Source organism: Actinia tenebrosa, unplaced genomic scaffold (assembly GCF_029948245.1).
Source record: "Actinia tenebrosa isolate PJP-AT-01 unplaced genomic scaffold, QUT_ActTen_1.0 PGA_scaffold11__36_contigs__length_13525064, whole genome shotgun sequence".
NCBI lineage: Eukaryota > Metazoa > Cnidaria > Anthozoa > Actiniaria > Actiniidae > Actinia > Actinia tenebrosa.
Genome location: NW_028292571.1, coordinates 3572816 through 3591710, shown reverse-complemented (window position 1 = coordinate 3591710; position 18895 = coordinate 3572816). Strand labels below are relative to the sequence as shown.

At 37.7% G+C, this 18895-nt stretch overlaps 3 protein-coding genes across 5 annotated transcripts in view; all 3 read right to left on the bottom strand.

Annotated features, from left to right (window-relative positions):
- Positions 1-973: 973 nt before the first annotated feature.
- On the bottom strand, positions 974-7013 carry LOC148912362 (lysosomal alpha-mannosidase-like). Its single transcript, XM_031695922.2, has 4 exons — positions 5959-7013; positions 4753-4947; positions 3890-4066; positions 974-3498 (listed from the first exon to the last, which is right to left on the bottom strand). The coding sequence occupies exons 1-4, from the start codon at positions 6910-6912 to the stop codon at positions 1804-1806; spliced, it is 3021 nt and encodes a 1006-aa protein (XP_031551782.2). The 5' UTR covers positions 6913-7013; the 3' UTR covers positions 974-1803.
- Positions 7014-7900: 887 nt separating this feature from the next.
- Positions 7901-17806, bottom strand: LOC116289045 (lysosomal alpha-mannosidase). Of its 3 annotated transcripts, XM_089027146.1 has the most exons (8): positions 14775-17806; positions 14615-14710; positions 14267-14478; positions 14035-14130; positions 12751-13898; positions 11157-11351; positions 10308-10484; positions 7901-9723 (listed from the first exon to the last, which is right to left on the bottom strand). In XM_089027146.1, the coding sequence occupies exons 5-8, from the start codon at positions 13702-13704 to the stop codon at positions 7987-7989; spliced, it is 3063 nt and encodes a 1020-aa protein (XP_088883272.1). In that variant the 5' UTR covers positions 13705-13898; positions 14035-14130; positions 14267-14478; positions 14615-14710; positions 14775-17806; the 3' UTR covers positions 7901-7986. The 3 variants fall into 3 exon arrangements, with proteins under 3 accessions (XP_088883272.1, XP_088883271.1, XP_088883273.1); XM_089027145.1 differs by having other exon boundaries at positions 14035-14478; XM_089027147.1 differs by lacking the exon at positions 14035-14130 and having other exon boundaries at positions 14151-14478.
- LOC116289047 (uncharacterized) overlaps positions 14969-18895 on the bottom strand; it is a 21490-nt gene continuing 17563 nt past the window's right edge. Inside the window, exon 4 of the mRNA XM_089027149.1 lies at positions 14969-14986. The gene's annotated coding sequence lies outside the window, so the exon portion shown is untranslated. The remainder of the gene's footprint in view (positions 14987-18895) is intronic.

Sequence of the window (18895 nt, the reverse complement as noted above, 5' to 3'; positions counted from 1 at the left end):
TTTTGACCGCAATAATGACACCATTTGGAAGACTCTTAAAATTAACGATGGTTAAGTTTCAGACTTCATTGAATTCAACAACCAATGAAAAATATAAATGAATGAATACAGTGATATCTTAGCAATGAAGTTACAAAAACAAATATGACAAAAATCTTTTTTAGTCTAGAATTATTCTATTTATATCTAGTTAATATTCTATTAATATACATTTATATTACATCCTGTTGTAAATCTCGCTCCTTTGTCTATTAAGTAGCGTTACAGGCGTGTCTTTAGATTGTTATGCTATTCTGCTAGCTTGTGATATGAAATCTAAACATAGGAGCATCAGCTAAAGGATATTAATTGTTTATAAAGATGTTTGTCATGAATATCATCGTCACTGTCATGGCATCATGATTATCATCACAATCACCACCATCATCACCACGTGATCATCACCTTCCACCCACAGCATCCGGTAACCGCCACTGCACTTATTACGTCGAGTCATTAACTCAGCACCATTTTAAAGTTAGGATCACAAGACAGCAGTTGGAATTACTACAAGATGTTTTACCTAGCATCGTACGATTGTCTCTCTATGGCTGTCGACAAGCCCCAAAAATATTGAAGTCATCAAACCCCCCTCCCTGATCAAATCTACGAAAATATAATAAAATTAAATAAAATTAAACAGAATTAAAACTTACTAGAACCTACTTTTCAAAGCAGGAGAGGAGAGGAGAGGAGAGGAGAGGAGAGGAGAGGAGAGGAGAGGAGAGGAGAGGCCTGGAAAAGTAACGAAAGGGAAGTTGAGTTAAATAATAATAAAAATATTATAAAACGTTTTATCAAAACTAGGTTTTTATTTACATTCCAGAATAGAAAAAACGTAAAGAGCAAAAAATAAAAAATAAAAAATTTTCAAACGTACTCTACATCCGATAATCAACCTTGTTGCGTGGTGAAAAACAACGTGATAAACTGCTTTTTATCTAAATACTTCTTTTATTTTTATTTATTTATATTATTTTATCAGTCTCGTTTAACCAGGTTTCCTTTGTTCTCTTAACAATGTTTGAATTTTTTTTCAAATAAGTATTAATATTATTACTTATTATTATTGTTATGATAATTTATTTATAAGTTATTATTATTTATTATTATTCATCACCACCACCACCATCGTCATCATCACGTGATCATCACCTACCACCTACAGCATCCGGTAACCAACCACTGTATTGAGTCATTATCATCATCATCATCATCATCATCATCATCTAAAACTTTTTCCTTACATCTTATGACATATATGAATATAAAAACCGCGTTCATCCCTTGAACATAAGGTATTTATATATTTTTTTGTGATTGTTAATTTTTATGTTATTATTATTATTATTAATATTTTTATGATATTATTATTATCATCAATATTATTATTATTGTTATTTACAAAATCCCATTGGGGCGTATCTTTTAAGATAACCAAAGTTATTTTTAGTTTTAGTTACAAATTGTAATCTGCAAGTGTCAGATTGCTAAATAATTTCTTTTAAACTATCTCTATCCTCTCACATATTAAACACCCGTATTATATTTACTAAATTCTTTGAGTTACTTCCTACTTCCCCCCCTTTTTTCTTTGGTTCGTCGTTTTCGGTACGCCCTGTTTAACAAACAAACGAATAAAATCGATAGCAAGTAGAAATGATCTAATTCTAATACCAAAACTAACACCGGTTTTCGTTCCCAGTTATTTTGCTTCTAGACTCTGCTCCTACGCTTATGAAAGGACGTACTGTCGTCTGAAAACTATTGGCGATATTGTTTGTGCATTCGTGGCTTTATCTTTGCCTTGAACGTACGGATTTGCATTGGTCGTAGCTCGATAGAAGACTTCACTAAACGAATTTTGTCGTGAAGTTTTCTTGCACTTTTTATGTTCTTTAATGTCTTGATGTTCCAGTTCATAGGCTTCTTGTCCTTAATGTCCTGGTTAGCGGCGAGGTTCAGTTCTTCAGTCGATACGACGTCAAAATCAGTGAAGAGATCATCGAAGGAGATGTTGACTGGGACCGAGAGTTTGGCATCCTCGCCTGCCTCAAACTGATGTTCTACCCTTATAAGGACATATTGATCCATGGTCTCTAGCGTCAAAAAGTGTACATTGGCGGGAAGTTCAGACTTGAGACCGCTGTGCAGTGTATTGTACTGGCTTATCCATTTTTCTGCAGTGGATGGATTGGGGGCAAAACTAAGCACAGGCTCCAAAAGCATTTGTTCACCAACTTCACGATGTACTGCAGCTGATTTGGCTTGCGGGGCCAAAAATACGCACATCTTTCCACGTACAATCAATCCTTTTCCACTGATTCCAGACTCATTGAGAGGTTCAGCGACACCTCGTTTGTCATCCACAAGAAGACGCCGATGTGGCATGATTTCGACAGAACCATCTTTGATACTAGCACCACCGAGTGAACGATCAACAAGCACAGTAAACTGCTTGCTGCTATCCTTGATGTACATCCTGCTATTGACGGGGTAGTAATTCCCAGCTACTGGTTCTGTGACATTCAGTTTCCACGTTGGTCTAAAGTTCCTCTTTCGTTCTTGCATCTCTCTGCCATTAGCATCGGTATAGAACACTCCGTCAGACTTGATATCTGTATCAAATCGAGATATGATTTCCTTTCCAAGATTGTCTTGTATAGGGATGGGGCCGATCGTATATTCAAACTCCGCATACCGCTGACCAGTATACAGACGTACAACCTGGCTCACAAACGGCGAGAAGACTTGTCTCACTTCTTGTACAAGCGAACCTATCATTACACTAATCTGGGCTTTACTTGATACATTAAATGTATTAGAGGAATTAGGTCTGAATATGTAAGCCCCAGAAGGTTGGCCGTTGATTTTGTTCCCTATGCTTGCATTGTACCACAAGAACTGCTGGTTTACAGTGGACGTTAGTTTGGATTCCAAATCCGTCATACTGGACAGTAAACCTGTCTCTTTGGAGAATTCCAACTTGACAAATTCGTTTTGGATCACTACAGGTTCGTCGTTCAAGGGTAAGACTTCTTCTACCTGGGTTTTACGTGCTTTGAAATTCTTCGATATAGATTTCGTTAGGTTCACGAAGTACGTCGAGAAACCCAGCGCGGGAATCTTCACCTGGAACACGAGCTCGTACTTGGAATTGCTGTCGGAAAAGTTTTGTTGTTTGCGCACTGATTTGGTCTCATCTGAGATGGGTAAAACTTGACTTTTCACGGGCTGTCCTTGTGGACCATACACCGCAATAGAACCGGAAGCCATTGGAATGCGCAGATAAGAGGAAATAGTTCGACCCAGGGGATTATAAGCAGTAACTACAAAGTTTTTACTTGTTTCTGTCAGTGGACAGTAGCTGACGTTCAAAAGATCGCACGAGGTGAAGACGGGTGGTTTGGCGCCTTTACTTTTCACTGCGTATTTACCAAGAACGTTGCTCATCAGTGACTGAAATAATAGACAGATAAACAAGTTAAAATCAAATATATTATATGCATAGTTTAGAGTACCTCTCTTCTCTTATTGTTTAAATTTAAGAATATGTGGACCGCGTAGCACCACCGAGGTCGGAAATTAATTTTTCCGAATTTAATTCCAAAGGTCTTTCGCCCGGAATAACCTCGTTCCCAAGCACTATGACTTGTTTAAATTTAATTTAATCTACACTAGGAAATGCTTCTTGATGAACTTGTCTCGCTTTTTTGTTGCCGTACGAAAAAAACCACTTGTGTCCTTTATTTAACCGCAATCATGGTCCTGAATGATTACTTCATGTACATTTCAAGTACACAAACTTTTAACAAGTTTCCGTATTTTATTTATACTAATTTTTCTTCACCTGACAATCTGCAGCTCCAATAGCAAGTCTTTTAGCATAGTCATCAGCAACATGTTGCTTGGAAGTGCCGCTGACTGCATCATGATGTTGGGCCACACCCATCGCTCGACGAAGAAGATCAGATGAGGGTTTTCCTGACTGTGCCTCTCCATTGAACACTTCAAGTTGTTTGCAAGCCTTAGAACAACAATTATGTGAAATATCAGACTTAACTAGGCATGAGACTGACGAACCGGGAGACAATCCCCTACTGTTACACGAATAATCTTTTATGTCCCCCATTTTTTAACAGCTAGTTAAGAAGGGTTGGAAGACAGGGCCAATGGTTTAAAGTCCTTATCCATTTGCAGATGTAATTACAAAGACAGCACCTTTTCCTCAGTTATTTTTAAGACCCTGAGTGTCTGGCCGAGGCTTTAACCATGACCTCCTGCACAACAGACAGAAGCTCTTACCAACTGAGCTAATTTGATGGCACTTTATATCTAAACATATAAACCTCTGCCTAGAGAGACTCTGCAATGACTCCACATTTTCAGTTTCAGTTGAAACAACAGTCTGTGTGACATGAAGATGGATAAAACCAATGTCCTTTTTATTTAACAGGCTATAAATAATGCCTGTCAAGTAATAGTGTCTGGCCAAAATTGGTAATTGTCCAGCAAAATACCTCTTGGTATCAGGTCCTCCTGACTGGTCACAGTGACAAGGCACATGTTGATCAGTCCAAATATGTGGCAGAATCATTATTTTCCGCCTTGTTTATACGCAATACCAGTAATTTTTTTTCCAAAATAGATTAAAAAAGGAAGTGATATCATAAGATAGACAAATGAACCAAGAAAGAACAAAATATGTTATACCTGGAGTAAGTTATTATTGTATCGGACATATCTCTTGAGTGCTGGCCTGCTGGTGAAGTACCCTGTCCAATAACAGTGGGGGCAGTCGGCATAAGGAAAGAAATCATCTGTCTTTAGGCCCCATGTTTGGTTACTGTTGTGTAAAGCTTCCAAGTAGGTTGTTGGCGTTGAGTAAAATACATTTACTCTACTGTCCTATAAAAATAAAGATAAACAATAAATATATCAAAAGGCAGTAATAAATTATTGCATGATGGTGTCATTTTACTACAAATACACAAATACTTTGCAAATTTTCTTCTTATTCTTATTCTTATAAATTTTTTCTTATTCAAGATTCAAGATGATTTTATTAATGCCAGTAATATTACAGAATTTGATTTAAAATTTCATGAGAATAATAAGACAATTGATGCTAATCAACTGAACAAAAGTAGTGTGCAAGGAATTCTGGTAGTAGTAGTAAATGATGCCATCAAGCAAATGGCCTATCATAATACAAAAATATTAATGGGAAATCACACAAAAAATTCCCAAGAGGTCAATAAAAAAGGAAGTACCAGTTACTATAAATTAAACCTTTGATTTGAAAATGTTGTAGAAAAATTATAGGTTTTTTGAAAACAAAATTTTTTAAATGCTCAGTTAGAAAAAAATGTAAAGTGATTCTTAGAGTTAATGACTCTTGTTGTTTATGCTAAACACAGCAGGAAATACTTTGACAAGGAACTCTCTTGCTCTAGTGCTTCTTAGCTCAGTTGAAAAATTCTGTGTCACAACAGCAAATTCATAGAGTTAATAAATCCTATGGTCGAGCTGAGAAACATTGGAGCAAGAGCCTTTGGAACTTAATCCAGCGTACAAGTTGTTTCAAGATGTGTATGCTTTCATGTAGTTAAGATACCATAAGCCCTTTATTGAAGAGGAACATAATATCTTGAAGTATACATTACAAATATGCATCAATATATTGTAACACAAGTAACTTGTCAAGAATTGGAAATACAGTGAATTAAAAAAAGGAAGTTTTGAAAACCAAAATAATTGTGACTAAATTGCATTTTCAGCCTAATTAATTAAAAAAAAAAATTGTACTCATTTATTACTGACAGATTAGTAGGTTTAATCTAGCCAAGCCAAGAAACACTGAAGGGAAAGAGCCACTGCAGCCCAGGCTATGAGTAACTTGCAAATACAATGACTTACCTGATTGACATATTTCATCAACTTGTCAAGATTTTTGAACCATAAATTTGCATTCTCGTACATGAAATCTGAACCCATTGTAAGCATGATGTTGTTGGTCTTGTAGTGTTTGGCTTGATCACAGACAGTTTGGACAAATGCTTCTGTCCTCTCTTTCACGTTCATGTCTTCTAAAGTTGGATCATCCATGATTGGCTGGTCTGCACAGAACTGATCAAAACAAAACCCGGATGGAGGCATGTACAAGTTGTATAAAACACCCGTAAATATATCGGAGTTTTTGCCGAGATTTCCGGTCTTACTCCCACGCCAGACCATCTCCATCCTCTGTTGTTTCAGTCTCAAGTCTTTATCAGTGAAATCTATGCGTCCGAAGAAAAATCCATCAAACGACATCTGAGAGAAGAGCGATGCTTGTTCATTGGAGTGACCAAATGGATCAATATGCCAAGCAATCCTCGGTCTCGCGTCGTCCCCAAAAGTATCCTTAATAAACTTTAATCCCAGAGTCATTTGATCAATTATAGCATTATAATGAGTGGATGCCTCGTCGTTCATACACCATCCACCGTTAATGAACTCAAGTCGTTTCTGCAACACCAGCTTCTTGACTTTCTCTTTCATGGCCACATCTTGTTGATCCCACCAACGTTTAAAAAATGCTATCTCTACGTAGATGAACCTTCTATTCGGGTCGGCATCTAGTGCTGGGATAACAGAGTCTAGGATATACTGTACCCCAGCATGTTGGATGGAATTATTCGCACCATAGTAGTACTCGTCCACTGTCTTCAACCATCCCACATCGTCATGTGTGTGGGCAACGATATGAACTTGAAGTTTTTGAGGGCTATTTACGACTCCTTTCTTGGCGCATTCAAACGCTGACGAGCCAAGGAAAAGACTGAAGAGTACAGTTCCGTAGAAATAAAGAAAAACGCTAGCAAAAGCCATGTTTTCCTCGCCAACTTTGCAGACAAGTCACACTAAAGTCACGAGTATCATCACAAGAATTAGAATCTCGTCAGGCGTTCTTTCTTGTCATCTACTCACCCCAGGCTCCATTCCATCGATTCTCGACGCGGAACTTCAAGAACACCACTCATAGTACTGATCTCTCATTTACCCTTGCTTCTAAACCTAAATCTCTAAGTCCCAATTAAACCTCCGTTTCTGGCAATCTTTTACCTGAGTTTCAGGCCCAAGTGGAGGGGGGTAGAGAAAGGGAGGGAGGTTTACCAATGAATAAATAACACAGGAAAGTCTTTGTTTGAAGTTGCACCGAAAGAGGAACGGACATTGTCTATAAATCCATATTTCGATGCTAAATGTGCACGAGAAAGATCGCGATATTCAGAATGAATTTTCCCCTTTGCCAACATCAACACTCGACATGTCAATCTTTAAAATCGTAAAAAAGAAAAATGAATTGAATAATCATGTAGAGGCGCGTTATCCAATCCCGAATAGCATTGGAGTGAGGCCCTCTTCTCTTCCTTTCTCCTCCGATCCCCTAACCTCCGCGGGCATGAAACTCAGGTGATCAATCACTGCAAGTAAGGTACATGTGGTATTGCTGGGTTTCACTAGACATCATTTCCTGTCTAGTGGGGAATATTCGTCAGCTGAATCACAAGTTTCAATAGAATCCTTTTTGGTTGACAGCACATGGTGGTCAGTGTTTGACTACACCATTTGGAGCAGATAATAATGAGATTCAAAGACTTTTATCAGCTGAGTGAAACCCAGCATTGGAATACACTCATCTTATTCTCATGGGAATGACACGTGGTCTGAAATGGGAAAACATTACTGGCGCCCAATCCCCCCTCCCCCTCCATCCCCCGCCCGCCGCCCATTAACTATATATCTTTCTCAAACAAACAAACAAAACGATAATAAGAAACGGTGTAACTATAATGATAAACAAGCTATGTAACACTTACTCGAGTATTATTATTTATTATACAAAATATGATACAATATTTATATTCCAGTTATATTATTTCTAGAATATGTTTTCCTCGCCTACTGCTTATGAAAAGAAAGGCGGTCATGCTGTCGCCTGAAAAATTTGCGATATCGTTTGCGCATGCGTGGCCTTATCTTTGCCTTGAACGTGCGGATTTGCATTGGTTGTAGCTCGATAGAGGACTCCGCTGAACGATGTTTGTTGTGCAGTTTTCTTCCTTTTCTCATCTTCTTCAATGTCTTGATGTTCCAGTTCATAGGCTTCTTGTCCTTAATGTCCTGGTTAGCGGCGAGGTTCAGTTCTTCAGTCGATACGACGTCAAAATCAGTGAAGAGATCATCGAAGGAGATGTTGACTGGGACCGAGAGTTTGGCATCCTCGCCTGCCTCGAACTGATGTTCTACCCTTATAAGGACATATTGATTCATGGTCTCTAGCGTCAAAAAGTGAACATTGGCGGGAAGTTCAGACTTGAGACCGCTGTGCAGTGTATTGTACTGGCTCATCCATTTTTCTGCAGTGGATGGATTGGGTGCAAAATTGAGCACAGGCTCCAAAAGCATTTGTTCACCAACTTTACGATGTACTGCAGCTGATTTAGCTGGCGGGGCCAAAAATACGCACATCTTTCCACGTACTATCAATCCTTTTCCACTGATTCCAGACTCATTGAGAGGTTCAGCGACACCTCGTTTGTCATCCACAAGAAGACGCCGATGTGGCATGATTTCGACAGAACCATCTTTGATACTAGCACCACCGAGTGAACGATCAACAAGCACAGTAAACTGCTTGCTGCTATCCTTGATGTACATCCTGCTATTGACGGGGTAGTAATTCCCAGCTATTGGTTCTGTGACATTCAGTTTCCACATTGGTCTGAAGTTCCTCTTTCGTTCTTGCATCTCTCTGCCATTAGCATCGGTATAGAACACTCCGTCAGACTTGATATCTGTATCAAATCGAGATATGATTTCCTTTCCAAGATTGTCTTGTATAGGGATGGGGCCGATCGTATATTCAAACTCCGCATACCGCTGACCAGTATACAGACGTACAACCTGGCTCACAAACGGCGAGAAGACTTGTCTCACTTCTTGTACAAGCGAACCTATCATTACACTAATCTGAGCTTTACTTGATATATTAAAGGTATTAGAGGAATTAGGTCTGAATATGTAGGCCCCAGAAGGTTGGTCACTGATTTTGTTCCCTATGCTTGCGTTGTACCACAAGAACTGCTGGTTTACAGTGGACGTTAGTTTGGATTCCAAATCCGTCATACTGGACAGTAAACCTGTCTCTTTGGAGAACTCCAACTTAACGAATTCGTTTTGGATCACTACAGGCTCGTCGTTCAAGGGTAAGACTTCTTCTACCTGGGTTTTACGTGCTTTGAAATTCTTCGATATAGATTTCGTTAGGTTCACGAAGTACGTCGAGAAACCCAGCGCGGGAATCTTCACCTGGAACACGAGCTCGTACTTGGAATTGCTGTCGGAAAAGTTTTGTTGTTTGCGCACTGATTTGGTCTCATCTGAGATGGGTAAAACTTGACTTTTCACGGGCTGTCCTTGTGGACCATACACCGCAATAGAACCGGAAGCCATTGGAATGCGCAGATAAGTGTAAACAGTTCGACCCAGGGGATTATAAGCAGTAACTACAAAGTTTTTACTTGTTTCTGTCAGTGGACAGTAGCTGATGTTCAAAAGATCGCACGAGGTAAAGACGGGTGGTTTGGCGCCTTTACTTTTCACTGCGTATTTACCAAGAACGTTGCTCATCAGTGACTGAAATAATAGACAGATAAACGAGTTAAAATCAAATATATTATATGCATAGTTTAGAGTACCTCTCTTCTCTACTTTCTTAATTTTATTTTATTGATTTATTTTTATCTCTTGCGTAAATTTTGTATGATCGCAAAGACTGAAGCTCCTCGAAAATTAAGAAATCCCTCCCTCCCCCACAACTGAGTACCAAGCTTAGCCTCCGTGTGTTAAATAATGGAATCAGTATCTACAATTCCGTCTTGATGTCATGTGCAGCATGCATGACACGCCGGGCGCAAATGTTGTGCAACATGTTTCATCGTCTGAAAACCTCATTAATGCTGCTGACAACTACCTGATCTTCTTGACCAATGAAATGCAACTTTTAGGGGTACTGCTGGCCGGAATTCTGCGATATACAGTATGAAAAGCTTTTCCTCATTTATGTATTTCTTGCAGGAAAAGTTGCAAGCAGTTAAGCAAATTCAATGCCACTTATCCTCGCAAAAAAAACTGCTAACCTGAATAAATTATTTCACATTTCCTAAGCAGACAAAGCTTCAAAAAGTTTCGGTCTTTTACTTATACTAATTTTTCTTCACCTGACAATCTGCAGCTCCAATAGCAAGTCTTTTAGCATAGTCATCAGCAACATGTTGCTTGGAGGTGCCGCTGACTGCATCATGATGCTGGGCCACACCCATGGCTCGACGCAGCAGATCAGATGAGGGTTTTCCTGACTGTGCCTCTCCATTGAACACTTCAAATTGTTTGCAAGCCTTAGAACAACAATTTTTTGAGAAATATCAAAATATGGCTGGAAAGGGTTCCATAAGTACTTTACAGTGGAGGTACATGTACACTAAATTAGGGGACCACTTTTACATTTACTTATCCAATCATGATGTACAAGTATAGCAAAAACTACAACCAATCAGGAGAGAGTACAAACAGTAGCATATTAATCTCAGCCAATCACAAGATTTTATTCCCACAGTGAGTGAGAATGAGTGTCATACACATATGCACATACACTGTAAGCCTCTGGCTAGGGAGACTCTGTGACGACTCCTCGTATCACTATGCAAAATGAATAAATAAAGATTTTTTCAAGAGTACTAAATGCTAAAGCTAAATGGATTACAAAGAAGTTTCATTTTAAAAAAACAATTGTCTGAAATGAAGAAGACCAGATCACAGACCTTGATTTAATTATCAGGACTTATAAATAATGACCTGCCAACTAATAATGCGTGGTTAAAATTGGCACTTGTCTGGCCCAATACTATTTAGGACAGTCCTCTTGACTGGTCATATGTTGATCGGTTTAACTGTGGCTGATCGTCATGTCCAGCCATTGAGCAACCACTTTTTTCCTGGCTTGTTTATACGCAATGCTAGTAGTAGTTTTCAAAAATAGACAAAGCAAGAAAGAACAAAATATGTTATACCTGGAGTAAGTTATTATTGTATCGGACGTATCTCTTGAGTGCTGGCCTGCTGGTGAAGTACCCTGTCCAATAACAGTGAGGGCAGTCAGCATAAGGAAAGAAATCATCTGTCTTTAGGCCCCATGTTTGGTTACTGTTGTGTAAAGCTTCTAAGTAGGTTGTTGGTGTTGAGTAAAATACATTTACTCTACTGTCCTATAAAAATAGAGATAAATAAAAACATTTTAAAAGGCAGTTATTTATTGCAAGATGGTGTCATTTTATTATTAATTCACAAATACTTTGCAAATTTTCTTTCTTATTCTTTAAATTTTTCCCCCTCATGAGAATAGTTTGACAATAGACCTATCCCGAATTTGCTTGACTGACCACGAAACAATGGTTTGAAGTCGAGACTGAACTTGAATCTTTTATTCATCAAGTTCAAACTCAACTTGAAATCATTGTTTCGTGGTCAGTCAAGCGAATTCGGGATAGGTCTATTGTACCAGTTTTTATCAGACATGTGAAGGATAACACTGTTCATGTTCTGGTAGGTTTTTGGTTGCACTTAATTTATTTTCAACATTTTTCTCAATGTGTTTTTGTGATCTGTTATGCTTCATTAAACTACTTAACGAAATATAGCAAAGTAACGAATATGGTGACAACCCATATTTTATTTCATTTTTTGAACAAGAATATGATAGATTGGGTATGTAAAAAGTAAAAAAAAAAAAAAAAAATCAAGGAATTATCATTGTTACTTCCTTTGCATGAGAATATCCTTAAAACTATAATAAAGAAAATAAAAATCAAATTTTATGGCTGGAAAATGTATCAAATTATGAAATAACTTTATAGCAAAAAAAAGACCTTTATAGCGTTGTTTTGGTGTGTTTTGACATTTTAAAATTTTCATAAGTTGTCAAGGATTTTTGTCTTGAACAAAACTCAAGCCCTATCATTTCAAAGAGTTTAACCTAGAATAATCATTTTTAACGTTCATAAGTATAATTCATAGTAGCCGCCATTACGAAGAATACTAAACTTATTTTATGAAACGCTACTTTTCTTATCATGGAGCTGTTGCCTGGAATGAATTACCAAACAAAATCCAAGAGCTCAATAGTTTAACAAACTTTAAAAAAGCTCTCGTATGCAAGTAAAATGATGAGATGTGTCTACCGATCGTAGCAAATTATTACAGCATAGCACATTATTGTGATTATCTGATTATTACAATTTCATTTAGATAATTAAATTTTTAGTATAATTTAAATAACTTTAGAATATATACAAAATTAGAAGAAAAAAATATATGTAATTAGATTTATTAGCATTACATAGTATTATATAATTGTACTATATTATTATAATTGTCTAGTTGGCTTTTTTTTATTGTTCCTATTATAATTATATCTTTTGTAAGCATGGCAGGTCTGAAAAAATCAGCTTGCCAAGCTGTCTACTGTGGAAGAATAAAGATGTTTTTCTTTTTTTTTGCAAATGAATAAAATAAATTGATTGATTGAAGGTCTATGACCCTTGTTATTCATGCTAAACACAACAGGTAGTTCACCACTCAAGCAAATGTGCAAATATAATGACTTACCTGATTGACATACTTCATCAACTTGTCAAGATTCTTGAACCATAAATTCGCATTCTCGTACATGAAATCTGAGCCCATTGTAAGCATGATGTGGTTGGTCTTATAGTGCTTGGCTTGATCACAGACATACCCAATAAACTCTTCTGTTTTCTGCTTCACGTTCATATCCTGTAAGTTTGGATCATCCATGATTGGCGGGTCTGTACAGAACTGATCAAAACAGAAACCTGGGGGAGGGTTGTAACCATTGTATAAAACACCTGTGAATATATCGGAGTTTTTGCCGAGATTTCCGGTCTTACTCCCACGCCAGACCATCTCCATCCTCTGTTGTTTCAGTCTCAAGTCTTTGTCAGCGTAATCTATGCGTCCGAAGAAAAACCCATCAAACGACATCTGAGAGAAGAGTGATGCTTGTTCATTGGAGTGACCGAATGGATCAATATGCCAAGCAATCCTCGGTCTCGCATCGTCCCCAAAAGTATCCTTAATAAACTTCAATCCCAGAGTCATTTGATCAATTATAGCATTATAATGAGTGGATGCCTCGTCGTTCATACACCATCCACCGTTAATGAACTCAAGTCGTTTCTGCAACACCAGCTTCTTGACTTTCTCTTTCATGGCCACATCTTGTTGATCCCACCAACGTTTAAAAAATGCTATCTCTACGTAGATGAACCTTTTATTTGGGTCGGCATCTAGTGCTGGGATAACAGAGTCTAGGATATACTGTACCCCAGCATGTTGGATGGAATTATTCGCACCATAGTAGTACTCGTCCACTGTCTTCAACCATCCCACATCGTCATGTGTGTGGGCAACGATATGAACTTGAAGTTTTTGAGGGCTATTTACGACTCCTTTCTTGGCGCATTCAAACGCTGACGAGCCAAGGAAAAGACTGAAGAGTACAGTTCCGTAGAAATAAAGAAAAACGCTAGCAAAAGCCATGTTTTCCTCGCCGGTATGAGGGTCATATGAGACCTAAGTCACGAGTATCATCCCTATTATTAGAATCCCGTCAGGCGTTCGTCTCTGTCATCCACTCTCCCCAGGCTCCCTTCTAGCTTGGGAGTATAGGAAAACTCCGCACACTCCACTTTCCTTCACACGCTTCAGAGGGACGTCTTATGTCGATGTAATATCTAATAGAAAATTAGCAAACATTAACGTCCTTCTGAGTGTTGTGATCTTAGTAAAACTCCGGACACACCACTTTCCTTCACACGCTTCAGAGGGACGCCTTATGTCGATGTAAAATCTAAAAGAAAATAAGCTTACATTAACGTCCTTTTGAGTGTTGTGATCTCTGTAAAACTCCGGACACACCACTTTCCTTCACACGCTTCAGAGGGACGCCTTATGTCGATGTAAAATCTAATAGAAAATAAGCTTACATTAACTTCCATTTGAGTGTTGTGATCCTTATAAAACTTCGGTCACTCCACCTTTCTTCACACGCTTCAGAGGGACGTCTTATGTGGATGTAATATCTAATAGAAAATAAGCTTACATTAACGTCCTTTTGAGTGTTGTGATCTTAGAAAAACTCCGGTCACTCCAATTTCCTTCACACGCTTCAAAATCACGCCTTATGTCGATGTAATATCTAATAGAAAATAAGGTTACATTAACGTCCTTTTGAGTGTTGTGATCTCTGTAAAACTCAGGCTAATCCGCTTCACTTCACAAACTTCAGAGGGACGCCTTTAGTCGATGAAATATCTAAAAGAAAATAAGGTTACATTAACGTCCTTTTGAGTGTTGTGATCCTTATAAAACTTCGGTCACTCCGCCTTTCTTCACACGCTTCAAAAGCACGTCTTATGTCGATGTAATATCTAATAGAAAATAAGCTTACATTAACGTCCTTTTAAGTGCTGTGATCTTAGTAAAAGTCCGATCACTCCACTTTCCTTCACACGCTTCAGAGTGACGCATTATGTCGATGGAATATCTAAAAGAAAATAAGCTTACATTAACGTCCTTTTGAGTGTTGTGATCTTAGTAAATAAGCTTACATTAACGTCCTTTTGAGTGCTGTGATCCTTATAAAACTTCGGTCACTCCACTTTTCTTCACAAGCTTCAAAAGCACGCCTTATGTCGATGTAAAATCTAAAAGAAAATAATTTTACATTAACGTCCTTTTGAGTATTGTGATCTCTGTAAAACTCAGGCTAATCCGCTTCACTTCACAAACTTCAGAGGGACGGCTTATGTCGATGTAAAATCTAAAAGAAAATATAAGGTTACATTAACGTCCTTTTGAATGTTGTGATCTTATTAAAACTCCGGTCACTCCACTTTTCTTCACACGCTTCAGAGGGACGCCTTATGTCGATGTAATTAAGCAATAGAAATCATAAGCTTACATTAACGTCCTTTTGAATATTTGTGTTCTTTGTAAAACTCCGGGTACTCGCATTACTTCACACGCTTCAGAGGGACGTGTTCTGTAGATGTAATATCTAATAGAAATCATAAGCTTACTTTTGTGTCCTTTTGAGTGTTGTAATCTTTGTAAGACTTTGAACACTCCACTTTCTTTCACACGCTTCAGAGGGACGCGTTATGTCGATGTAATTTTTAGACTTCCATTCTCCGTTGCAGATCGCATTCACCTTAATTCTTTTAAGTCATTGTTTTAAAAGTTTTTTTTACTTTTAAAAAAATTTAATGTAACGATGCTAGCGATATAAACGATTATAGAAAACACAAAAAGGTTTATTTGAGTTTCAAGTTTGGTTTGTGTTATCGTATGGATTGAGCTGGATTTTTAAATGAAACGTCTATACTTTTAAATGAAAATGCTAATGAATGGCCGGCAGTTCATTTTCCCCCCTAAGATTTCTCCTCTGCTAGCTAGATTTGAATTGGACGGATTTGGGTAGACAGGAATAGGTTACTCAAAAATATAAAGTTTCGCTATTCTATATTCTATTATTTGAAAATCAAAAAAGAAAAACGGGGAAAAAAGGAGCAAAAGCGTGAGTAGGTATAATGTTTAGGTCACCCATCCAAGTGCTAACCCTCCTCACACGAGCTTGACTCAGTATCTTGAACGACAACGATTTACCCACTGGACCACGGTTCCAGGTAAATCAGCATAACAATAGCCGTGAAAACAATGCACCGAATAGACTAGACTTTTTAACATTATATTTTCAACTGATTCCGTGCGTGGCAGAGATGCAAGGGATTAGCCGATATGGTCTGGGGGCCGGCTGGTCTCTCCCCTGATGCTTCGGCTAGAACATTTTCTTGCGTCAAGGGCAGAAGGATTTAATCGCCGTCAGGTCCGAAGTCCATACGACGCCTCAGCTCTGCGGATGTCTCGGGGGTATGGCAAAGTTGAATCGATTTTTTGATTTTATTTTGGTGGGTTCGAATCACATGTTATCCACTTAAAATTTTTCTTTTTTTTTCTTTAATACTTTTTTTTTTAGACTTAAATTTTCAACAAAAAAGGCAATCTTTTTAGTGAAATCAGTCACATAAGGAATATCAATCTGCGAAAAGTAGACCTATGCTTTCCTATCTTTACTGACCAGAACATTTACTGCACTTGGATCAATGCATGCCCGCAAAGGACTAGTGGGTGGTGCCGTGAAGACTTCTGGGTATACTCTAACACTATTCTGGTGATTTTCTTTTGGCGGCCAAAGTTACCAGCTTTGTTACCGCGTAGTGTTTAACGAGTTCCTGAAATAAATATATTTATTTCGTCCTCGAGACGCGACGAGTCTTAGTCAGGTGAAAGTCAGGTCAAGATTCTTGTGTAATTCAAGATCGAGAGTATATCAAACTTAGTGACGTCAGTAACGCAGCGTTGTTTTCTCCGTCTACAAAACCGCATCGGTAGTATTCGGAACTTCTGGAAAAAAATATACGCCCAAAATGTTCCAAATTAAAGTACCCCCTACCCCCAAATAGCGGTACATAACAAAGATTAGGTGTTAAATAAGCTACAGCATACCCGCACATTGGGAAGCCCAGTGCACGCTCCAAGAGCGTCTTGTTTCCACCTAAAAATTCCATCTTTAGAAACGAATCAAGCCAGGCTTTCACTCTCTATCTGCAACAAGGGCTAGAAATAATCTGAGTCCTTATTCTCGTTCATGGTTCGATCTGGAAAATATTCTTTTTCAGCAATAGATTAATAACTAAACGACTGAAAACATCAAGTTAGGCAGAATTGAAGAAATAATTCAGCCCGGGCTAGATCTGACCAGAATCGTGGCTTAAGCTACAGGTTCAACGAATTTAAAACTATTCTTGGTTTGCAATTAATCCCAAGAGAGCACAATAACAAAAGGGATGTCCGCCATGTTGGAAGATATGACAAAAGAATTAATTAAAAAATCTTTTGTCAAATTCTTCCAACATGGCGGCTATGACGTCTATTGCAAACGAAGAATGTAAATCAAACCGCTTCTTTGTACTTCTGAATATGGAAAATATGTCAAGTAAAAACCTCAGTTTACGAAATTGTTACTTTGCTTCTTTTAAAACCGTTTGGAAAGCTAAAGAACATGCCCGAACCTCTTTCTTTCATCTTCGTTACGCCAGTCCCCAATAAACTAAACTAAAAATAAACTATTTGATAAGCCTCTAAGAGAGCTCTTGATTCAATGATTTCAATGCTTGATTGACGGTAGCCAACCACGTACATCTCACGATAGTACCTGAAGTTGGCGGGTTCATCAAACGGAATGGAAATGGCAATATTTTAGAGTTAAACCATCCACTTATTCTCGTTGAGTTACTGAACAGTATAAGAATGAATGTCATCATTGATACAAAAATTATAGATACTATAGATACTATGTATAATTCAGTGTAGATCTTATGTTTTCCTGCAGTTAAACCAACCGTTAAACCATTCGTGCTACCTGTCTCTGTCATTCACGGCACGTCCAACTTATCCTTCCTTATATTCTCGTTGAGTTACTGAAGAGTATAAGAATGAATGGTATGGCTTAGGGGAGTCCCTGGTACAAATTAAATATATTAAATTGTTACATCATTGATACAAAATTTACTATATAATCTATATATTTATATTAAATGTAATTGCATAGGTTCTATGTTTATACCTGCAGTTATAGTTTAGCAGCGTGCTATACTTAAACAATAATATATTTGTATTCAAGACCGTTGGTATTCTCAACGGAATAGAGTGATTTTATTTAATTAAGAGGAAATTTTTTTCGATAACGAGCATTAATGGCAAAAAGTTCCAAAAACTAAGACTTTCGTATGAATTTTGATCCCAATTTTTGTTTTGGGCCAAGCGCTCAAAGCCTTTTTTAACAGTTAGAAACTGATGTACTATGATAAAATGCCTGTTTGAAGCGGTATTTTCAATTGTACAAAGATGTTTTGTTGCATTTGTGAATGTAGCTTTGTCAGGCTTTTTGATAGAAAATGTATGGGAAATAAGCAAGTGAAGGCCTAAACCTCATTTTCGATTCAAATTTTTGCTTTGGGTTAACACTTTGATCCCACTTTCATTGGTCATCTCCACTTCCAAACAAGTTAAACTTTCTGAATAACAAGATTTTAGCCGTGTACAACAGCCTTTCTTCAAGAAAATAGTTTTTGGCGCTCACTCTTAATCTGTTCAGCAATTAAAAATCACTTGTTAATTGACAACTAGACCCGCAGCCCGAATGGTCTACTCTATTTGGCGAGAGGTGTAATCGTTTGATTGTTCAAATAAATGGGTACATGTACAGTTGTAGACCACTCGAAGCTCACCCAATCAGAGCACAGGATTCGTGATAGATTATGAGTAGTTTTAGTACTTACTATATACATTAGTCAAATTCAACTTGCGGTCTATTATCAATGTTGCATTCTGATTGGATGAGCAACTAGCAGGCTATAAGTTATAATCATCGGGTGAACTAATAAAGCAGTGAGCTTATTTCCAATTAGGCCCATATAAAGTAAATTGTATATATTTATTTATTTATATACAATAAAAATTTTACAAAATTATTCAGAAACGTTTATTCATTTTTTCCCTCTTACAGCAGGAAGTACCTTGTTGGGAGTGCATGGATGTCCTCCCACGCGAGTGAGGTCTTTAGGGGATTCCCCACTACACACTTGATTTTTTTATTCTAAAAATTGGT

Bases quoted from the DNA above. Each gene is read 5' to 3' on its own strand.
- LOC148912362 (XM_031695922.2), bottom strand. From the start codon at position 6,912: ATGGCTTTTGCTAGCGTTTTTCTTTATTTCTACGGAACTGTACTCTTC. The intron at 4,067-4,752 runs GTATAACATATT...TGTTGTTCTAAG, and splicing joins ACAATAATAACTTACTCCAG to GCTTGCAAACAACTTGAAGT. The intron at 3,499-3,889 runs GTGAAGAAAAAT...CTATTATTTCAG, and splicing joins TTGGAGCTGCAGATTGTCAG to TCACTGATGAGCAACGTTCT.
- LOC116289045 (XM_089027145.1), bottom strand. From the start codon at position 13,704: ATGGCTTTTGCTAGCGTTTTTCTTTATTTCTACGGAACTGTACTCTTC. The intron at 10,485-11,156 runs GTATAACATATT...TGTTGTTCTAAG, and splicing joins ACAATAATAACTTACTCCAG to GCTTGCAAACAATTTGAAGT. The intron at 9,724-10,307 runs GTGAAGAAAAAT...CTATTATTTCAG, and splicing joins TTGGAGCTGCAGATTGTCAG to TCACTGATGAGCAACGTTCT.